A 23,701-nucleotide genomic window follows, 5' to 3' on the forward strand; every position below is an offset into this window, starting at 1 on the left:
TTTTATTGTCATGGTATACACAAATGGATTATCGAATATTTGTATTCACGTGAAATTGAAGTACTATTCTATATTTATGCTTTATTTATGGGATAAAAGTGTGCGAATTTAAATTTAGTAAAAGTTGTACTCAGAACTTAACAAAATTTTAATTATAGTACTACGTACACTAGATAAATAAACGTATACCTGCAAAACACTCTGCACACCAACTATATTTATAACCTATATTAGATGTTTAGTACGTTAGCCTGAAGGCTTACTTGATCGTCATTTATAAAAGTAAGGTGTACGATGTAAAAAATTTATACGTAAATACTTCAACATACTAATATCAAACACTACACACGTCTGCCATAGTCTCGAATATTTATAACTACAATTGGTGTGCAACTTTTAAAATACAGTGTACGCTGTTTTAAAACAAATAAGAGAAAATTGGAAAATAAAGACACTTCTCTTAGAGGTTTGTCACAATAGGATTTGTTGAAATTTTTTTAGGTAAGTAGGATTTATCTTTTCTTTAATACCATATTGCCCTTAAATTTTCGATTTTCTACTTTTTTACTGAGTTAAAAAAATAAAACAATAAAACATAAAAAAATCAAAACAGTTAAAACAGAAAGTAAAAAAAAAAAAAAAAAAGAAACAAAAGTCGATTAGGGTAAAGAGAGTAAATCGACTATTACTCTCCTCGTCTTCTCCGCCGAAAAGAAAAGCTCTCCCATGGCGATTTCAATGGCGATTTCTGGTAAAAACAAAGCCAAATCGTTTCTTCACTCTTTCACTTTTATTTTTCGTCTCTAATCTCGTAATTGTGTTCTTTGTCTTTGTAATTGAGTACTTCTACAGACAAGATCGTCAAGTTGAGGGCCTCTCTTTGATAAAGAGAGCAGCAGATGCAGGATACCAGCCTGCCTCGTATACCTATACAATGACAACCAAGATTTGGGGTGGTGATGGTGACCACTTATGTGGATTTACAAGAAAAACCATTGCTGATATCGGGAAGGTCGTCAGAAACTCCGACGGGATATGGAATATCGATCATAGGGAGGACTTCGGTATTAAGATGCACGTCTTTGAATCAACAATGCTCCCGACGTTTTACAGTTGTCCTTGTACTCCTGTTTTGGATTGGGCTTGGACACTTTACCACATTGAGAATAGCAAGGCGGAAGACATGTGTAACCGCTGCTTCTGGATAAAAGAGGTAGCTATTTTCCTACGCGACTTTAAGCCATCCACCGGTCATCCAGACTTCGCATATTGGCAGTAAGAATTCGTATATGGTCTTAGTATTAGTTTTTTAAGTTTTATTGTCATGGTATACACAAATGGATTATCGAATATTTGTATTCACGTGAAATTGAAGTACTATTCTATATTTATGCTTTATTTATGGGATAAAAGTGTGCGAATTTAAATTTAGTAAAAGTTGTACTCAGAACTTAACAAAATTTTAATTATAGTACTACGTACACTAGATAAATAAACGTATACCTGCAAAACACTCTGCACACCAACTATATTTATAACCTATATTAGATGTTTAGTACGTTAGCCTGAAGGCTTACTTGATCGTCATTTATAAAAGTAAGGTGTACGATGTAAAAAATTTATACGTAAATACTTCAACATACTAATATCAAACACTACACACGTCTGCCATAGTCTCGAATATTTATAACTACAATTGGTGTGCAACTTTTAAAATACAGTGTACGCTGTTTTAAAACAAATAAGAGAAAATTGGAAAATAAAGACACTTCTCTTAGAGGTTTGTCACAATAGGATTTGTTGAAATTTTTTTAGGTAAGTAGGATTTATCTTTTCTTTAATACCATATTGCCCTTAAATTTTCGATTTTCTACTTTTTTACTGAGTTAAAAAAATAAAAACAATAAAACATAAAAAAATCAAAACAGTTAAAACAGAAAAAAAAAAAAAAAAAAAAAAGAAACAAAAGTCGATTAGGGTAAAGAGAGTAAATCGACTATTACTCTCCTCGTCTTCTCCGCCGAAAAGAAAAGCTCTCCCATGGCGATTTCAATGGCGATTTCTGGTAAAAACAAAGCCAAATCGTTTCTTCACTCTTTCACTTTTATTTTTCGTCTCTAATCTCGTAATTGTGTTCTTTGTCTTTGTTATAAGTTACAGATTGAAGAATTGGGGATTTGTTCTTACTCAACGAAAACCTCGGTGGCTCTCCTTCCTCTTCTACCATCAATTTCATCACCATCTCACGTTTCTAAACACTAGGTTTGTGATTACTTGTTCTGATTCTCTTAAACTTTGATTTTTGGTTGTGGGTTTGTCTATTTCGTAGTTGTTGTTGTGGTTGTCGATGTTTGATGAAGAGACCACAATAATTTCAACATCATTATTCTTTGGGTCTTTTTGATTTTACTTAATTTCTTTTGAAATGTGAGATGTTTTTGTAAGATCAATAACATTGATTTTACTCTTTGATAGAGATTCTAACTTGTCGTATATGGTGATGAAATTGTTCTTTGTTTGTTTGTGCTCTGATTACAATTTTTTTCTTTGATTGTAGGTATGTCTCAAGAGTTACCAAAACGCCTTTTTAAGCCGGGTGAGGAGACTCAAGTCAGTCAGATCAATAACAACTGCAGGATGGTACTGTATCTCAAAAGGTTGGAGGAATGGCTGCCAAAGGAGTTGAACGAAGTGAAGAAAGATCGGGTTTTTGCTCCGATTTTCAAGTTGCACGAGAATGGTTTGGGTTACTCGGCGAGGGTGATACACAGTTTCTTGTGTAGGGAGCTCGTGACTTACAAAACACATGAGCTTTGGTTTGTCTTTGCGAGGAGAGCACTCTGGTTTTCGTTGATGGAGTACCATGCTGTTACCGGGCTTGAGTGTGATGCTAGTCTCTCCCTTAAGGAGCCGGTTGACTGGGAAGATGATGGTGGTTTTTGGAGCTTAGTCATTAAGAGTAATAAAGGAATTTCTATGTTGGAGCTATGGAATAAACACAGGTTAGCTGTTAAGAAGTGGAGTAATGCTGACCGAATTAGGCTGGTGTATCTTTGCATCATTGTGTGTATGGTTTGCGCGAGAGATCAGAAGGCAAATATCCCCATCAAGTACATCAAGTTGGTCATGGATCTTGAGAAGGTCCGAAAGTACCCTTGGGGAGTTGCTTCTTTCGACCTTCTATGCGAGTCAATAGGTAAAACACGTGACAACCTGAAGGAGAAGACTACGAGTTACGTGTTAGATGGCTTCTCCTACGCTCTTCAGATTTGGGCAATGGAAGCAATTCCAAAAATTGGAAAGCTCTGTGAAGAAAACTGAACAAAAGTTTTAAGAACGGTCCTAGATGCGTAAACTAGATGGGAGCTGCAAAGATTTCATACCAGGAGCTCATTCAGTTGGAGAACATCTTCACACCCACGGTAATTATGTTTTTTTTTTACTTCATCCGGTTTGACTCGCATTATTGTTAATTCAATCTTATTTACCTTTCTTGTGTAGGATGAGCTCTATCCATACATCTCGTGGACAGGCAATTGTGATGAAGTTGATAGTATAACTTTTCTGAGAGAAGATGAGGTGGAGGATGATAGAATCAAGGTTCTCAAGAGGATGATAATGGCTAACCATGACTTCAGTGATCATACTTGGGAGTATGAAGAGACAATAGTCTTTTCATTTGGGCTTGATGACAAAGAAGTTGGGAGCGATCAAGCAGGTGGGAGCGATGATGGTGAAGCTGGGAGCTATGAAACAGGTGGGAGCGATGATGATTTTCGAACTCCAAAAGGATCAGCAAACATAGGCTCCAGAGCTACAAAGGGAAAGAAGAGGCTTCCGGATCGTGGAATGGAAAAAAGGAAGCAGAAGGTTCTACATACTAGAGCACAACAGGCTCCGTTTGATGAAGATATGACGGAGTTTGTGGCAAACTTGTTTCAGCAGAATTTTGCTGCGATGGAGCAGAGGCTAGAGAAACAGATGGGTGAAAGGTTTGAGGAAATAAAGTCTGAGCTTAAAGTTCTACGTAGGGATTCAAGCGTGGAAGTTGAGCCATCTACGAGCAAGCCACCGCCTAGCAACCCATCGCCTAACAAGCCAGCGTCTAGCAACCCACAGCCTAGCAAGCCAGCGTCTAGCAACCCACCGAGGAGGTCCAACCGCTTGGTAAAGAACCACTAGTCTCCATAACTCTCTGAAATGTCTCTTAACTTGTTGTATTGTTATTTTTCTGTTTTTCGGCCTTGTGGTGTGTTTTGCATTGTCTCGTTTTGAAAGTGTGTTTGGTTTGTAAGTGTTAATTATGTATCGGCATTATGATGTGTATTTTGTTATGTGAACTGTGTGTGAGATAATTATGATGTGTATTTGAATCATGTTTTTTATGAATAGCTTGTGTATATAGAATCTGTTTTCCTTATTAATTGGTTGTTCATTGCTTGAATTCACAGGATGAGAATTTCAGTCAAGCGGATGATATGGACGAACCAATAGGTACGCAAGGCCTTGATGGGCTTTCTCAAGCCTCGTTCGTACCCGATATTGATCCATCACAGACCAATAACGACAAGGATGCAAGTGATTGGTGGACTCCAATGACTACTGTCCGGAAACTACCAAAAGGGGGATCAAAGCAAGAAAATGCAGCTCCAACATGGGCAAAGTGGGATAGATGGTGTAGAGAACCAAGCAGGAAGCTTCAGCTTAGTGACTCACCAATGGCAGATGATGGTTCTCCACAGGCGTCACTGTATTATTTCACCGAAGAATCGTGGGATCGATTCACCCAATGGTCTATGAACCCAACAGCTTTGAGGATTGGTCCCTCTGTCTTTAATTTGACCGTCGCTCAGAGAATAGTTTGTGCTGGCAAATGGCTTGGAAACGAGGTATTAATTTTGTTATACATGTTGGAATGGTTGTATATTTGTAACATATATTTGATTGTGCATTGGTTAATTGTCCTTATGCATTGGTTAATTGTCTAGGAAATGGATGCGATGATGTATATATGGCGAGAGAAGACATCTTTGAGGCGCTGGAATATAGACCGGGTTGCTTTCATGAACGCCATGTTCTGCCTCCAGGTCGAGAATGAATACCAGAAGTGTAGAGACGACAAAAGAGGCTACGTAGTACCCAATCTTCTTCTTGCTTACGGGAGAGGAGAGCTTCCATCTCATGGGCGGACTAATAAAGTCTGGGGTGTCGATGTCGATCGTCTCTACTTTCCTCTGTTTGTAAATGGTAATTATCCATGTTTCCTCTACACGTCTCAATTATGCAAGGATTTTTTTAACATAATAAGTTCTGTGCGTCGCAGGTAATCATTGGGTCTCTGTATGCGTCAACATGATTGAGAAGAAAGTGGAAGTCTATGATTGCGGTCGGGGAAGGAATAGGCAATACGTAGAGAAGTTTGCTACTATGATTCCTAGAATTGTGAAGGCCGTGGGTCCATCTAAGAGCAAGCTACTCCTGTCATCATATTCGATTGTAGATATGCCTATGCAGACAAGGTTGAACAAGTCTTGTGCTGATTGCGGGGCATACGCACTCAAACACTTGGAGTGCATCCTTCTTGGTCTCGACATCAGTTTAGTGGAGGACGGAATAATGCCTGGTTGCCGACAGAAGATTGCTTATGATATATGGGAGGCTGCTCATGATCCCATTTTAATCCAGCTTATGGCACAACATATTCCTTCGGAGTTTGAGTCTTCTGCTTCTTATGACCTTGAAGAAGACTGATTATGTGTGTTTGTTTTAGTTTTACTAGGAATGTTGTGACATAACTCTATTTTAGAGTTTTCTACGAATTATGTGACATGAAACTATTTAAGTTGGCTATTTATTTCTGACAATACTCTGTTTTAGGGTTTTCTAGGAATTATTTTGAGAGTTCTCCAAATACCCTAAACCACTAAAATCTATTATAATACATACTAAACCTCTAATCTTTACCCTAAACCCTAAACAAACCCTAAACCACGAAACTTAGAAACGAACCCCTAAGCCGTAAACATATTAGAGTTAACCCTTAACGAACTCAATCTTTACCATAAACCGTAATCGAACCCTAAATGAACCCTATATGATCCCAATACATAAGAAGCTTTTAGTCTAAACTCTTATAATTTGTGTTGAGAATGACATGTATTTGTTTGATAATTCCATTTGTAGTTCTTATGCCACTAATAAAATATTATTTTGTTTCAGGTATAAACACTACTTTAGTGGATATATGGTGAAAGTACATACCCTAACTAATCCCTAAACGAACCCCTAAATCGTTTTTCATGATATTTAACAGATCTGCCTCAGGTATAAAACATGTATTCTACCTAGTAAAATGATGTCGTTTTTTATTATTTTTTTGACCTAATCCCTTTTCTTCCTCATTCTTTCACGACAGAGAGAAACCAAGGGGAGAAAAGTTGGGCGATCAACTCAATCATGTCTTCGGTCGGTTCTTCTTTGAATTCAAGCAATCGACAAACCAACGAAAGAGGAATTCCGACAAGATGCAATTGCGGCAAGGCAGTGGATCGTTTCACTTCAAACACTGTCAAAAATCCGGGAAGATTGTTCCATTGTTGTCCGATGGGATCTGAGAAGGTTAGTCTCTATTCATATAACCGTGTCCTTGCTCCAATCTAACTGTTTGTTGTTGTTAATCATGAAGGACAAAACACACTTGTTCAAATGGACTGATATATCAGTTGTTGAAGAAATTGAAGATTTTCGGGATCTGTTTGACGTGCTGCTCGTGGACAATTCAGAGTTTCATAAATCAATGACAGCTTCTGAGACCATCCTAAAACGCCATACGAGTAGAGTTGAAGAAATGGAAGAAGCAATTGCTCGTTGTGAAGAAAAGTCCATGGAATGCATTAGAGAGTTAAGGGTCATCAAAGCTGTGTTTGTGTGTTGTTTTGTTATGGTCTTCATGTACCTTACATTTGCATGATGCTCAGTTTGTTGTTCTGTTTTTCCAAATAAATGTAAAACTATGTTCTTTGGTGTTTCTTGGTGATTTGCATTTTTTCTTACAAAAAAAGTTGCAAATATCAAACTGTCAATAGGAAGATCGATTTGTCTCAACAATGTTTTAAAACAAAAAGCAAATAACAGAGAACTCTTTCTTGTTCCTCAGAACTTTTCGGAAATTTTAAAATCACATGTTCCTCTCTTGTGTCCCTCCATACCACACCGGCTGCACTTATGCTTTTTCTTCTTTGTCGATCCTTGAGAAGATCTAATCTTGTCTTCTACAGTTTCATACCTTCTCTTTACTGGTCTACCAGAACTCTTTCTTGTGTCTGGTGGTAAGATCTTCGCAAGTTTAACCACATCAGGGATATTCCATTCAGCCTCTGGAACTGGTATGGGATTAATGGATTCCGCATAGGCATCTATCCACGTTGCAGTGCTATAGACGCTATCAGTAAACCGGTGTACTTCCATACCTGTGTCAAAAAAGAGACCGAGCAATGTCAAAATGCAGCAAAATACCAGAAATTTATAGGCTTAATTATAATGTTTATATACTTGCATACCTCGAGAATAAATTGCAGGAATGGCGTGTCTGCATGGAATTTTTCCTATATCAAACTTCCCACATGTGCATGTTCTGGCTTCCAGATCAACATGACAATCATATATGTCTCCTTTAACAAGTGATCTGAAGTTGTCAACCTTGAGAACCTGAAACCCTCGAGCCTTGACAATTCTCATATCAATCTTTTTCTCCACCTTAACGGTTAAAGGATCAATATGTTTGGAGCTTAACATGCGACGCTCGTAGAACCATCGGGTCAACAGTTCTCTTATACTATCTAGCAAAGGAATTACTGGAAATTGTCTAGGTGATCTCAGAACTGAATTAATCGACTCGGCAGGGTTATTGGTCCTGATGTCATACCTAGATCCAGGGGAAAGAGAACGAGCCCATTTTCTCACATCAGCCTCCTGTAGATATCTTCCAAGCGCCGGACTGATATCAACAATTTCGGTGAAATGTTCCTGAAATTCACAATGCCTATACGCCTTTGATGCCTTTTCGACCAAGGCAGTGAACCCCTTTGTACTGAAGAATTTAACCACATTGGTCAGCAAGTGATGAATGCAAATTCCGTGTTTTGATCGTGGGTAGACAGTTCCAATCGATTTAGCAATTGACGCATTTCTATCTGACACAAAAGCTAAGTCTTTACTATCAGCAATAACCACATTCAACTGTCGGAAGAACCACTCCCATGATTCGTTATTCTTTGAATCAACAACTCCAAATGCAACTGGATACAAGTTGGAGTTACCATCTACAGCTGTAGCAACAAGTAGAACTCCTTTGTATTTATTTTTCAGAAAAGTTCCATCAACAACAATCACCTTGCGCATTGAACTCTGAAATCCTCTAACCGATTGCCCAAAGGACATAAATAGATACATGAATCTACCATCCTTTTTAGTTTCATAGTGAGTGTGTGTACCAGGATTAGCTTCTTTAATCATATGCAAATATGATGGTATCTTTGCATAGCTTTCGTCTGGTATACCTCTAACAGCTGCAATTGCATACTCACGAGCTTTCCAAGCGTGCCAATAAGTAATCTCGCAGCTGTGCTCCATCCTCATAAACTGCATGATATCCTTTGCTTTGGGGCCATCACTAGCATCATCAAATCGATGTTGTATCAGCTTCCCAATTGTTCTTGCCGACGCCATTTTTCCGAATTTGCTTTTCTTTGAAGGAGCACATGAGTGTATACCCACACATTTATTGATCATGAAATATGTAGAACCATCAACACATTCCGCACGCACAGTCCAGTTGCACGTGTTATCCTTACATCGTATAGACCACCATTTTTTCGTTGATTTGGTAACAATGAAATCATAATTATTCTTCATCGCCCAAATTTCCATTGTTGCCTTTAGAACACGTTTACTTCGGAAAAGTTGATCTTTCTTCACGAAATCTGGGTTCCCAGCTTCGGATTTCTCTTTCTTTTCACTATCTCCATAGTTTTCACTCTTTAAACCAGCATCGCCGGAACCATCTACACCGACATGATTCTTCCTTTTATCACGACGCTCTCTTGATGCTTCTGCAAAATCTCCCAGATTTATGTCAGGAACTTCACCTTCCTCAACATTACTTGAATCACACGGCTCCTTATTCAAATCGACCTTGACTCGTTCCTTTTCCTTTACACCAGTACCAGTACCAGAGAACGTGACACACAAGGCTGTAGAGGAATCCTTCTTGCGTAGCCCACAAAGTTACTCACTTGTCGATCATTGCTCATACTAATGGGCGGATTTCCTCTTTGATTCACCATCTCATAACTGAACTCGACAGTAACCAAATTAGGGTCAACCCCATAATCTTCACACACCATGATCTTGAGTTCCTCCAATGAAGTAGTTGTTTCTAATGTCACTGTTCGACCACGCCTTTGCTTGTCTGGCAAGAAACTCCACTTGTCACTCAAATTTGACATCCATACACCAGATTTTACATAGATTAGAACCATCTTGTGTTGGTTGATAGAAGAGATGTTTGTCGATGAAGATGAGAGAGGAACGAGAGAGATAGAGATCGTGTGAAGAGAGGAGAAAATCGTGGGGAGAATATACTTAGAGATATTTAGGATAGATTTAGGAAACATATGACCACGAAATTTGGAAGTTTCCATTTTTACTATATTTGGCTAGAATAGACATCCTACCTAAGGCAGAAAGGTGTAGAGATAGTGGAAACTACATTATGCCGTAGGCTATTATAAAGTAAAAGGCATAACAAGGTATGACGTGAAAAAAATAAAAGGTATTTCACTGAGTCTTGGGTAGAACTTGTAAAAAAGCCGTATGTAGACTGAAGATATCTAGCTAGAATAATACGACACAAAACCTATCTTGGGTAGATTTTTGAAGAAACTGTAGTTTATATTTTCTATCCAAGGTAAACCTATGTATAATACTTTGTATTCGATTTGTACACTACGTAGATGGCTAGAACAAGTATTCTATCCTAGCTTTGACATTAAATAAAACATAGTTCCATATTTAAAAAAAAAATATTTAAACAGAAAAGTATGTATACTTTGGTTTCTAATGATTTCTATATTTTTTATATTTTTTAACTTTAGTTTACTATTTTTTTCACAATACAAGGGCAAAAACTGTCCAAAATGACCAAAAGTTTCAAAAGTCTTATTTAGACAAACAAACAAGAAAAGTGTCTTCTTTTTCCAATTCTCCCAACAAAGAATTACGTTTCTCTTTATATTAACATTGAACAGTACCATTACGTACGCTATGTAATTGTTCATTCAGCAATGTATACTACTATATAACTGGCAAAGGTGTGCACAGACTAAACAGTCTATCCCTTAGGTATACGTGTCTAACACCAACTATACAAGACCCTTATATTTTAATACATGTCCACTTAGAGATGAATAACACGATAATAAACTGAACGAGATAGTAGATAAGTTACCACACTTAAATTCATAAAACATTAGCAAATTGTTTAAACAACCCAACATTAGCAAATTGTTTGATTGTTATCAGAAGGGCGTACATTCGTTTATTGAAAAAACCATCATTATTATGTGAACAATTACGAAGAACAGAACATAATTATTTTCTTAATTTCTTTGAATTCTTCATGTAGTTTGTTCATCTCATCTTCCATCTTATTTCGGCTGTTGGTCTCGTCAGCAATTTCCTCCTTTACCATGTGCAACTCTTCTTCAATACCATGAAAGACACTCTCAGGACGATGATGACCCTTTTTCCGTCTGCAGCATAAGTAGTTTCTTAACATCTTTAATCTCTTCACGCATTTTCTTCAACTCTTCTTCCACCTGCCTTCGCATGATCGACTCATGTGCAACTTTTTCCTTTAACTCCTGCAACTCTTCTTCAATAGCATCAAAACAGCGATGTCGAATGTGCAAGCCGTCATCCTGCAATGAAAAGTCAACTTCAAATTCATACTATTCGATTAACAATATAAATACGATTATGAACTCTAGTTCTCACCTTAAAATATTTGCAGGAGTAGTAACTCGTTCCTTTATCGTCCGTTTCCAAAGTGATAGGAGCATCACACACACATTTTTTGGGTATGCAATGTTCAACATACCATACCCACTCGCGCCAATCATTATCTTTTTTATGCTGCTTCATATCTGCATAGTAAGGATCCGTCATTTTTATCTGCTAGGAGTGAAATCAAAGGGAAAGTTCATATTTCTTATATAGGAGAACCAGGATGAGTTAACATCTTCCAACGGCTACATTTTGTAACCAATGCTTAACGGCTATATCGTAACGTCTATAATCCCCCTGTTTTAAAATGCTTAACATCTTCCAACGGCTACTTTCGTAAACAAAAAAAAAGAAAATTACTTATCCGATTAATTGGGTATATGGTTCAAGAAAATGCGGGTGAAATAAATAAACAAAGGGTAATTTTTTTAAACCATTAAGTTGCCAATTCTAAAGGGGACATTACATTAAACCGCAGATGCAGTTACATTCGTTGTGGTTAAACCCTGAAGGGTAATTTTACATTATTAGTGAAATTTGCCAAGTCGCCCAGATAAGCCAGCATTTTTTACACCCTCCATCCCGATCCATGCAGTACTCATGACCTAAGATGCATTTTTGATTGTCAGTGAGAACGTCATCATCCGGCAATATTAAGGTTGGCTTGTATCTGTGGGAAGATGGCGCATGGAACTCGATCAATCTATACTTCAGCTCATCTCCCATTTCAGAAATGGCGTCGCACTTTAGTTCGCCGTGGTTGACTGCGAACTGGTGGAAGACATTGTTTGATTCAATACTTTTACCCAGGCATAAATAGAATATGCCAACAGCTAAAGTTGACAATCCATGGGACGAGACATTTGCCTCCAAGACTTTGATTCCTGCTTCAAGGCCTACACTTGTTGAATGATGTAGACCTTCATAGTAAACCGCTTCTATGTTTCCAACCTCCACGCATTTTTTGAAGAACTCGCGAAACTTACTATTATCACAGATTTGACAAGATGAAGCATCGACAATAGGAGTGACGTTGCAACGTTGGAGTATGCGTGGATTGTGGACTAGTTCGTAACCGAGTTTCCCAGCCCTCATGAATGGCCCAAGGTACGTAGCAGAATCTTGTCCTACCAGATCAATAATATTGGATATAATTTCCTCTGGAAGATTTGGGAGAAGGGAATTAGCCATACTATTTTGAAGTGTAGGGAACTTAAAAGTTGTTTTTTCTAGGATGAGTTTAAAGAAGACCTGATAGGAGCATCATAAATAGAGGAATTTTGCGTAGCAGTTGAGTACGTTTAATACAAAAGTTATGTTTCCACCTATATTTTAAACATCATCACCAAAGTTAATGAACTAATGAAATGAAGAATCGGCTTATGTTTCCACCTATTATTTACTTTCTTACTTGCAGAATCCGCTTTGGTAGGTATTTTAGTAGTTGTTTGCGTTTAATTCAAAAGTACTTGACTGACATTGGGGAGTAAATGAACGATATTTTTAAAATGGGTTACTTTCGTACATAACATAAAATCCATATTTTACAACAAATATTAATTGAAGTCCAAAACAACAACAAATACATCTTTTACAGCATCTGACAAATGGTGTTACATATCCAATACAGCTTGCAGTTCTCGCACGAACCCTCCAACCCAACATAAAATATCCAGCACCTGTCGAGATGAAGGCATTTTGGTTGCATCATAACATCATCATCCGGAAATTGGAAGGATCCCATATATTTGTTAAGAAACGGCGCATTAAACGTCGTCAGTAGATAGTGGATCATCTCTCCCATATCTAGAACAGTTTCCGAACGGAGGTCAGCGTGATGGGCTTCGAACAACTGAAAGGCGTTGCTGGCTTCCTTCTCTTTGCCAAGACAGACATAGAAAATTGCAACAGCTAAGGTTGATAATCCATGCGCTGGCACGTTTTGTTCCAAAATATGGATACTCTCGGGCAGATCAACATCTATTGCTGCGTGGAGACCTGCATAGCATATAGCCTCTCTGTGGCCGGCGTCAACGCACTTGCGGAAGAATGCGTGAAACTGGCCACCAGTGCTGATTCGACTCGTGACGAAGCTAACCATTTCAGTAATATAGCAACTCTTTAAGACGGAAGGTTCATGGACAAGTGAGTAACCCCTTTTCCCAGCCAGCAGGAAGCCACCAAGGAAGTAAAATGAGTCCTCGGCGACATACTTGAGGATTTTGATGAAAATATCGTCGGGAAGGTCTGGGAGAACAGTAGGTGCCATAATATTCGGGTGTTTGTGAAGTGTTTTTAATAAAACACTAATGAAACAAAGTTAAATAGATGGAATACTGATAGAAGCTTGTGCGGTTAAACAAAAATTTAATGTTCCACCAACCGTAGAAGCCACACTTATTACTCCGTATTACTTTCCATACCACAGAGGGAGATAGTGATAATACTTAACCAAGGTTGTTAGGTTAAAAGTAATGGTCGAACAAGACGTTTTCAAACAACTCCAGTAAATTACCTTTTCTCAACAACCTATACTCCTCCCTAACCAAAGTATGACGGAAAGAATACTCCCCAATCTCCCAGACGAAATTATTACAAAAATTATAGCCCGGGCTGGGGAGGATTCAGTTTGGCACCTTCGACCTTTCATGCGTGCTGGGAAGCGCGGATACGGTCTGGTCCATGAGCCCTACGTCTTACAAAAGTGCAATGTAACACCTATGCTCGACTACAGTACCCGAGATATCGGGAATAATGGGAAGTTCCACAAATTCAACAGGAAGTGCGTGGCCTCTGGTAATAAGGACGCCTTGTATTACGAGGGCCTCAATGTAGCAGCAATTGTAGGACTTCAGGAAAGCATTTACCTTTTGAAAGCAAATGTTCCTGAACACGCACCTTCAACGTTCGCCGTGGGTATATTCAATGTATGCCTTGGTAATGACAAGGAAGCTACAAAAGTTTTCAAGGAGTTCGCAGCCATTCATGCGGACCTTAGGTCAGACGCCATTGATGAACTTGGAGATGAGCTTCAGTCACGTTTGTTGCTCTTCGATCCACCATATATGAACACATACGCGTCTATGTTCAAATTCCCAGATGATGAATTAATCAAGGCACCAAAGTGCCGTTCTGGCCATGATTACGGTGTTCAAGAAGAAGGACCCTGCAAAAACTGTAAGCTCTTTTGGATCTGTTCCAATGTCTCCCACTTGCTTTAAAAATTCAGTACCATTTCTATGGACAAATCAATTATTAGTTGTTCTTTCAAAAATATAAGTACACCATTTCATGGTTATACGTCTTCATCTTTTAACAGTGAAAGAACTATCTAAACTAATATATTCGTAAGCGGCTTTAAAGGTGTACACATGTATTTTGATAATTATTACAACGTCAAAGCCTTGCAGTGTACACCAAGCTGTACAAAAAAACATTGCGTCAAAATTTAATTATATGGTCATACTATAGTATGAAGTAACCTTATTATAAAATAGGTGTACGGTGTACCTTGATCTCTTTCCAAAAAGAAGACTGTGCAAAATATATACCTCTTGTAGCAAATATATTATGGTTGTAGCAAATATTTGTTACTAAATGTTGAAGTGTACGTATCTACTGTTGAGGTGTACGGGTTTTGGTTGTACCGAATATTTGTTGTCCACCAATTAGTTCATCAATGGATGCATAACATTAATAACAAAAGTAGATATTATATCCGAATAAAGTAACAAGATAGAGGGTAAAACAATACTTAGTGTACTAGCCAAAAACAGAACTTAGAGTAGCATAGAGAACTTAACAAAAAACTACAGTCAGAAACAGAATTTAGAGTAGCATCGATATCAATCATCGGATTGGATACAACATCTTCTCCCCCTACGTAGTGAAAGATCCGCCTCCAGTCCGCTAACATTTTGAGGCTAACCAATTAGGGGTTCATCACCTGGAAGTGCCAAAATGTCCCTCTGAAGATTGAGAGTCTGATAGATCAAGTTGGGGAGAACAATTTTCCTGTCGGCATCTGACTGACGAGACATTTCGATGACCTGGTCATAAGCCAATCGACCAAAGTCTATCGGCTTGTTTCTTACAAACGCGAAGAGAAAACGAAGACGCTTTTTTAGCATTGCATCTACATGGAATCCAGGTAGCCAGTTTAACTCACACAGTTTGTAGAGGCAAAGATACTGTGGGAGGAGCTATGTTAGGGAGAAAGGGTCCCAGTGAGTACAGCGACCACCGGCGAGGAAGGTAATTGCCTGCGACAGATCATCATCCTCCCATGTGTGAGGTTGTTCCACAATTGGAGTCAAGAATGGTTGATTAATCACGACGGGGTCGAAATCGAAACGGCACCCCCTGATGTAAACCCCCGCGTCCGAACCGTATAGGTTGGAGATGCATTCTCTAACCACCCTTGGACAGAAAGGCCGCACGTGCAATACAGTGTACATCCACCCAACATTTTCTATTATTGAGCGAGCCTCAGCAAATCCCGGATCATCTAACACTAACTTCCCCTGGACTAGAAACCCTCGTATGCAAAGTTGTTGATACTTACGGAAGCTTACATCAGTTAGATGACGATTAGACCATGGGTTTGGCACTGGTGGGCCGGCGATAAAGAACCCCCGACTTGCTTGTAGGCGCGCTTCAAATGTCATAAAACGCGGTTCTTCCTCGACCGGCTCAGGGGAGGAACTCGAGCGTTCATCTGAACTTGTGCTGTTGTATTCACGGCGGCGGAGATGGGTGGAGGCAGATGACGAAGACGACATTTTTAGGGTTTCAATGATCTTTAGAGCAATTGGATCTTGAAGATGAGTTCGAAGGAGAAATAAATACAGTTTCCGAGAGGAGATAGTGGATTTGGAGCCACCCAACCGTCAAATCGGTATGTCTTCCTTATTAATGAAAAAGGTTGATGAAGGGACGACCAACATGATTTGGGCCACACGTGTTTAAATTGGAAACAAAGTTAGGCCCAACACTGAGTCCAGCAACATGTTTAAACTCGAAACAAAGTTAGCCGTTGTTAGTCATTTTAAACGAATATAGCCTTATATTTGGGTTGGAAAAGATTACAACGGTTACAAATAATTCCTATTTAAGTAGATGTGCCTCCATCCGCAACATCCACGGCCCTTATAGCATCCCACAAACGTTACGTGCTGCCCAGAATACATTGCATGAATTACAAAAACGATCAAAGTTTGGATCGTGCTCGTAAGTGCAGTCTGGCTGCTTTATGACATCATCGTTTGGATATTTTGAAAGAGTGCGCGTACGTATCCATATATGGTGGCGAGTACCATGACAGTTTCCACTCCAGTGCGTTACACATCTGCCTCACTCTCTCGGAATGTAGTTGGTCATGATGCTGAATGAACATTTGAAACGCTTCACTGGCCTTGATTACGTCACCTATACAGACGTTTAAAACACCATACATCAAGGTCGATTCATCATCGTTTGGAATATTTTGCGCCAAAAGAGCAACGGCTGCTTCCAAATCGTTACGACGACTTGCTAAACGGAGACTTTCGAAGAATACGACATCAATATTACCCACAGCCAAGCACTTTTCAAAAAAACTACGACACCTGCCACCAATGAAAATGTCGCTAGGTTCCCGGCACATTGCCCAAAGACTGCATTCCCGCAATACTTGAGGTTGGTGGACAAGGGCATAGGACCGCCTCCCCGCCCTGAGAAAAGGACCAAGACGCCATGATGCGTCGGCACCTATGATCTGCAAGATTACTGTGAATAAGTCATCTGGAATGTTAGGCATTTCCATTTTCTCGAACTGTAAGGTTATCAACAAAAATTGTGCCCTATAAATAACTAATGGGAAACGAGTACAAGTGCGTAACGGACATATTCTGTAAAGGCTATGTCAGTTTAACGGCTATATCGACTTGCATCTGCTGACACATGTAACATAGACTATTTTCAACTAACGAAAGGCTTGAAAAGTTTATAAACCATTTCCACTGTCTAAACGATTCAAAAGTTCTTCAAACCATTAACAACATTATCTACAATACTGGAAACATTTAAACTCAATGCTCCAAAGACTACATTGACGACATTAAAATTTATATAATCCATACAGAAACACAAACTACACCAAACTCATGCTCCTTTCACACCTGATTCACAACATTCGCAGGTCCAAGAAATTCTTCATAACAGTCCATAGCATACTGCTCACGAAATCGTTCCACTATCCTGTCATCAATCTTACTCATCTCCTCCTTCCGACCACCATTAGCGTGGATCTCCATGAATTTAGCAGCGCATGGCCCACAGTCCCCAGTCCTTGCGTTAACATAGATACCTTCCAAACGGCTGCAGGAGTAATAACGAGGTTTCAATGAATTACTGAGGTACTTCGTGAAACCTGTATACTGTTCTAAAATATATGGCAACAATTCAAGAACCGGAGCCATTTGTTCTTCAATTTGTTCTTCTGCTGGATGGAGGGGGGGGGGTTAAGAGTCGAGGATCGTCACGTGAGAAACCTCCAAGTTAATACAACGACCAACCCAATGGTCTGGACCCCACATCATTGGAGCATACACCATGTCAACATCCCGACCAAATTCCAACTTATTAGTTCTCCCCCTGCTCTTTCCTGTTGTGGGAACCGAAATTCGCACTGTCGATTTTAGTTAAGTTAAAACGTAGGAAAACTAAGTTGACCTAGTTTTCCCCGAGGATCCCGGCTATCTGCTGGGCCACGCACGACAAAGTTAAGACGAGTCTAGTTTGGGAATAAATGCGTAAAATAAAGAGAGCAAAAAAGAAAGAATCTTATTTCCGAATCTGCGGAGAGCGTTGGACAACAGGTCGAGATCTCGGCCGCAAGAGTTGTCGATCGTCGTCTCGAAACCTAGATCTAACCTAGTTGAGTCGCAGCTCGCTAAAAAGGAAATAAAGCCTAAGTTCTAAGTTGCTCTGGGGTTGTTTCTTTCTTCTGATTTCGGATCCCCCTTCCTCTGCTCCTAGCTTTGCTTATATACTCCCATATGACGATATATTCTTGATGGGCTAAGTCCGCCGCGGGCTGGACTTTTTCCATTTTCGTCGGCTTTCGCGTTTATCGGGAAAGTTGACATTTATCTTTTCGGAAAGTTGACATTTATCTTTTCGGAAGTTTAACATTTATCTTGTCATGCAAAGATAATTTTAAACCGTCGTATCTATCCTTTTAGAAAATCGTAAACGGGTTGTTCGATCGGGTTTGGTCCCTTTCGGGCCGTTTTCCGGTCTTCCGTTGTTTTCTACGATTTTCTTTGAAAGAATGCTCCTACTTGGATGTCGAGTCTTTCGGAAGATCTTCGATCCATTGCTGAGACGCATGGTGTTTTAAGATAACCATCACCGTTTTATACGAAATCTTCCTATCCGTTGACGTCTTACGGGTTCTTTGGAATCTTGGAACAGGAAAAGGAGTTTTGTTTGCGGGATCTCGGAAAGTCGCAAAATACGGATATCTGGTGACCGGAGGCCTAGAACTTCTGCACGAGGACTAGCCGTCCGATGTCCCGAGCCAGCACGGGGCTAGCCGCCCGGCGACCACGGCCAGCACGGGCGCTAGCCGCCGGCGGCCACGGCCACCACGGGGCTAGCCGCCCGGCGGCCACTGCCAGCACGGGCGCTAGCCGCCGGCGGCCACGGCCAGCACGGAGCTAGCCGCCCGGCGGCCACGGCCATCACGGGCACTAGCCGCCGGCGGCCACGGCCAGCACGGGCTAGCCGCCCGGCGGCCACGGCCAGCACGGGCGCTAGCCGCCGGCGGCCACGGCCAGCACGGGGCTAGCCGCCGGGCGGCCACTGCCATCACGGGCGCTAGCCGCCGCCGGCCACGGCCAGCACGGGGCTAGCCGCCCGGTGGCCACGGCCAGCACGGGTGCTAGCTGCCGGCGGCCACGGCCAGCACGGGGCTAGCCGCCCGGCGGCCACGGCCACTTCCGGAGTTGGCTGCTCGGTTACTTCGGCGTGTGCGTGTTTTTTGCGTTTTTAGTTTTTCCGTAGGTTTTTTCTTGTGTAGAAAATGTTTCTAGCAGTTGATTTCGAGATGATCAATCTCGAACTCAATATTTTCCCGAGGTTTTTCGATTAAGAAATAGTCTCTCGAGGTTGCTCTAACATTTTTCATGTTTTTCCAAACTTTCGGACATCGATTGCGTCTTGACCGATTTTGACCCAACAGTTAGCCCCCCAGCTAGCTAGGAGCCGTAGGATTTGTAGGTCCTAGCTTGCGGTATGGTTCGTGAGGAAAGTATGGAGACGAAATCGTGTCGAAGGTCGGGGTGAATAGTAAAATCTTTGCCTATAAAGACTTGTGAATCTTTTACCATTCTTACTTCACCCAAGAATCTCAAGTCAATCTCTCTCTTGCAAATTCTCTCTCTACTTTTAAGAAAAGAATGACTTCAAGATCAAAATCCTCGTCTTCGGATAGTTTTCATGCCGAGGAAAGAAGTTCCGAAGCCCGAGGTTTCAGAGATCAACAGGAACGCGTACTGCGACGCTGTCTTTGGTTCTGATGCTCCCCTTCCCGTGATCCGATTCCCCGGCGACCTCTGAGGATGCGCAAGGAAATTGACTCGCCGAGCGAAGTATCCCTGAATATCTCGGAATTCTTCGAGAGTTTTATGAGGTTCCGAAGGGAGTCATGTTCGCATTCCCCGTGGGAATGAGAGTTCGGAGCATCCTCCGGAAGGTTACTTTACTTGTTACGAGGCGTTCTTGACGCAATGCCGACTGTGGTTCCCAATCCGTGGGGTCATTTTCAGGCCCTCGACCGTTTCGGAATCGCAATCAGCCAGCTGAACGTGTCAGCTTTGGAGAGCTGGCTTGGCGTTGTGATTTTGAGTTACGAGTTAGGAATGGACCTTAGCCCTGCTGATTTCGAAGGGTTGTGGAACTCCAAGACGACGAGCATCAACGGAGTATACTCCATGAAGGCGAGGACCAATTTTTCGGTAATCCATGGAGTCACCTCGCACGCCAAGGATCACGTTGATCGTTTCTTTTTTGTGAGGATAGATGGAGAGTCTGTCGAGGAAGGCTTTCTCCACCTATTCCCGACGGACTGGTTGTACCAACGAGGTAAGATTGTCGCATCCGCTTTCTTAGAATCCGAAAGGCGAGTACTGAACATGTGTTTTTTTTTTAGAGAACAGGTGTCTCGCACATGTTCCTTCCGATCTTGATCAAGAGGGACATTTTTAGGTCGAGGCCTTGTTCCTGGAACTCTTTCACTCTCGACCGGATTCGAGGGGCGGTCGCGCTTCACCGATCGCGAGGCGGTACGCGGCCCTGTGTCAATGATGGATCCTACGTTTTTGCCCTTTAAGGCAGAGGCGGAGACCTCGTAAGGACAAAGGGATCGCTTTTGAGACCTTCGTCGGGAGATGGCCGCCGCCGAGATACGATCCTGGCTTTACCTCAGGGAATCAGGATGTTCCTCCCCCGGGTGACTTCTTTGATGAACTCCCTCCGGCGTTTTCCCGTGACGAGTCTTTGGACACGAGGAGAGGGACAAGGTGACTGCAGAGGGTGCTCGCTTGGTCAACGACGGAGGTTTGTTTTTGAAACTTGAGTAAACCCCTTTTCTTTTTATTTGACCTCGGCTTCTTTGCAGGCCGTGAGAGTGTGGAATGCATCGATCGATGGGAGTTTCTGTACTGCCCGGCTGGCCCGTTTCAAAGCGGAGGAAACGGAAAGGGAATTCGCTAAGTATCGGTTGGAGGTGGAGGAGCAAAATGCCGGCAAGCCAAGGTCCAGGATCGAGCCCTCGTTCGCGGCGGAAAGGAGCGGACGGAGAAGAGCTGCCGCCGAGCTGAACCGAAGGGCCGAAATTTTTTCTACCGAGTTCGAAGCGTACAAAGAGGCTCAGGACTTTGTAGGCGATTTTCGCGAGTGTCGTGGTTGGGTCGGTACTCTTCACAAGGTGCAGCGTGAGGACTTCTCTTTTCCGGCGAACTTGCCACGATGGACGGCTCGATGAGAATATGTGCTAACGCCGAATCCTTTGTTCCTCAAGGGAGAATTCGAGAATTGTGGAATCCTATCCAAGTCTCGGAAGATACGGCGGATGTAGGCGAGGGTTCGAACGCAGGCGACGGGGGTGAAGAGGTTGACCAGCCCGACTCCTCATTCGAAATATCTCTAACCGACTGTTATGCATTCGATATAATTTGTGATAGGCAAGTGCGGCTGTTGTATGTATGTGTTTGCGACCCTTAGGAGGTCGCGTGACTTTGTGTTTCCGGGATCGGCCGTTGGTGTTTCGAATCCCTGCTTTTTATGAATTATGCGTTTTGATTTATACTTTCATCAAGTGTAGAGGGTTTGAATCGTGTAGTCACTTCGTATTCAATCTCTTTTTTTGTGTCGGATCCGTAGGTTACTTTGTAGCGAACGTTAGGTTTTTAAGCGATAAGAGGCAAATTTTGGAATCTCGTATTCTGGATACTTATGCCTATGAGATGTCTTAGATACCAGCAAGGCGGGTTTAGGGCAAGACCTAGGTCTACTTTCGGACTGAAGCTGTGCGATGACAAATCGGCTTTCGTTTTGCCTGTTTGCGATTTCGACCTGACTCGTACCGTTTAGAATCTGCGAAGTGCTTATCGGCTTATATGATTCGTTTGATACGAGTCGAGCTACTTCCTTTACGAAGAGCTAACCAAAATTTGGATTTTTATATAGCGCGCTATGAATCCTTGTCGGATGCAAGGATCCGTAGAAGCCAGACTACGAATTGATTGAGTGAAACGTTTCTGTGTTTTTCCGTCGGGGCCAATCGACGGAAATGAATTTTATAGTCGCGGACAGACTGTTTGATAGAGTTTTTAGAGTCGCGGATGGACTGTTTGGAGGAGAATGGAGAATCAAGACATTTGGGAACTAACGACGTCTCGCGTTCTCAAAGATATGATTTTCGTTTCCGTAATGTTTATGCGTTGAGTAAGGCATTTGAATTAAAAGCTTTATAAGGTAGAGTACATGTGAAAAGTATTTTTGCGCGGAGTACAAGGATGTTTGTTCCCATCTCCCCCCCCTTTTTGGTGAGGGGGATAGCTGAATCGTCGGGTTGCGACGAGCTGCCTACGTACCTCTTGCGAGGATCAAGCCATCTCGTTTCTGTTCCTGTCGCGGTTGCTACTACGCCACGATTTCCGGCGCCTTGATTGTTTCAGCTAAGTCGGCGGTCGCGTTGGGAGTTAGGTCATCCGTTTTCTCGGCGATGGACTCGAGGATTTTCCCGCTGTCCTGAGTCGTGGCCTGTTCGGACAAATCCGAGTTGTTTTTTGCTGAGTTCTCGAGATACTCAGGTTCTTCTTGGTTCGCTTCGGGTTAGCTACTGGGGCGTTCCGATTGCTGCGAAGTTTATGTTCGGCGAGGAAGCAGAGCCGCGACTGTTTTAGATTACCGCATTCCAGTTGGTGTTGGAAACTTGACGCTGAGGTGGTAAGTGGACGGGACTGCCTTCATGGCGTTTATCCAAGGAGTTCCATTATGGCGTTATAGATAGCCGGGTTATCCACTACCGCGAATTCGACGATCTTTGTGACTTCTTTAGCCATGACCGGGAGTTTGATTTTTCCGAGGGTCATGGACGTGACGCCCGAGAATCCAGTCAATGGTCTTGGTTCTGGGATGACTTCTCCGAGGGGTATCTTCATCCTCTGCAGAGTGTCGCGGAACATGATATTGACCGTGCTTCCTGTGTCGATGAGGATGCGGCCGACTTCGAGATCCTGAATCACCAAGTCGATGACCAGAGGATCATAGTGGGGTTTATCGAGTCCGGCGTATCCTGTTCCTCGAAGGTGATTGCGTGATTGGGAACGTCGTCCTCTGGACACCATCCGGGGCTTGTCTCGGCCTTCCGTCCGTAGGCTTTGATTGACGAATGGAGTCCTGGTAAATGCGATCCTCCGATGACCATGTTGATCCTTTGGCGGTTGTTGTTGTTTCCTTCGCCGTCTTGTCTCCGTTCGCGTTTTCGCGCCGATTGAGTTCCAGGAGCGTTATTCTCGGGATTGGCTCCGTCAGTGTTTGGCGGACGGTCAAAAATCTAGGATCAGGTCTTTCATGCTCTTGACCGTTGCTAGTTTGCGTCAGCAGCTTCATAATGAGTCTAGCACCGAGGACTTTGCAGTTGCGGTGGAGTGACCTCTCGTCTAATGGAACTCGCAGCTGGAATTGTCCTTGTACGAGTTCCGCGTCCAAGTGTTTCCGGCGGTCCTTCCTTGTTCGGAATTGACGGCGTAGTTATGCTCGCCTTGGACGTCTTCCCTTCGTGATGGACGTACTTGTCGTTACGAGGGGTTTCCTTCTTGCCGGATGCTTTCGGCGGTCCATGCTTTTGCGCTAGGATTTTCATCTCTTCTCCATGATGATGAAATCCATTGCCTTGTGAGAGTGTCCTGGATGGTGCGTGGCCTTTCCAGAGAAATCCACTTTCGGAATTTCGATTTGTACCAGAGGTTTTTCCTCAGGGCGTCGATGGCGACTCTGTCGCTGAGGCCTGTACCCTGGACATCACGAGTTTGAACCTCCTTATGTAGTCGCGGAGCGGTTCGTCTTCCTTTTGAATTAGACTCCAAAG

General features: G+C 42.0%; 3 protein-coding genes across 3 annotated transcripts; 2 read left to right on the forward strand and 1 right to left on the reverse strand.

Moving 5' to 3' along the window:
* Positions 1-3,359: 3,359 nt before the first annotated feature.
* LOC130494891 (uncharacterized) lies at positions 3,360-5,751 on the forward strand. Its single transcript, XM_056985722.1, has 5 exons — positions 3,360-3,422; positions 3,502-4,167; positions 4,452-4,889; positions 4,989-5,247; positions 5,324-5,751. The coding sequence occupies exons 1-5, from the start codon at positions 3,360-3,362 to the stop codon at positions 5,749-5,751; spliced, it is 1,854 nt and encodes a 617-aa protein (XP_056841702.1).
* Positions 5,752-6,456: 705 nt separating this feature from the next.
* On the forward strand, positions 6,457-6,970 carry LOC130494892 (uncharacterized protein At1g43920, Chloroplastic-like). Its single transcript, XM_056985723.1, has 2 exons — positions 6,457-6,618; positions 6,686-6,970. Exons 1-2 carry the CDS (start codon positions 6,457-6,459, stop codon positions 6,968-6,970), a joined length of 447 nt encoding a protein of 148 aa, XP_056841703.1.
* A 182-nt stretch (positions 6,971-7,152) lies between these two features.
* LOC108858370 (uncharacterized) lies at positions 7,153-9,539 on the reverse strand. Its single transcript, XM_018632310.2, has 3 exons — positions 9,294-9,539; positions 7,560-9,210; positions 7,153-7,469 (listed from the first exon to the last, which is right to left on the reverse strand). The coding sequence occupies exons 1-3, from the start codon at positions 9,537-9,539 to the stop codon at positions 7,153-7,155; spliced, it is 2,214 nt and encodes a 737-aa protein (XP_018487812.2).
* Positions 9,540-23,701: the final 14,162 nt, after the last annotated feature.

Source organism: Raphanus sativus, chromosome 5 (assembly GCF_000801105.2).
Source record: "Raphanus sativus cultivar WK10039 chromosome 5, ASM80110v3, whole genome shotgun sequence".
Taxonomy (NCBI): Eukaryota; Viridiplantae; Streptophyta; class Magnoliopsida; order Brassicales; family Brassicaceae; genus Raphanus; species Raphanus sativus.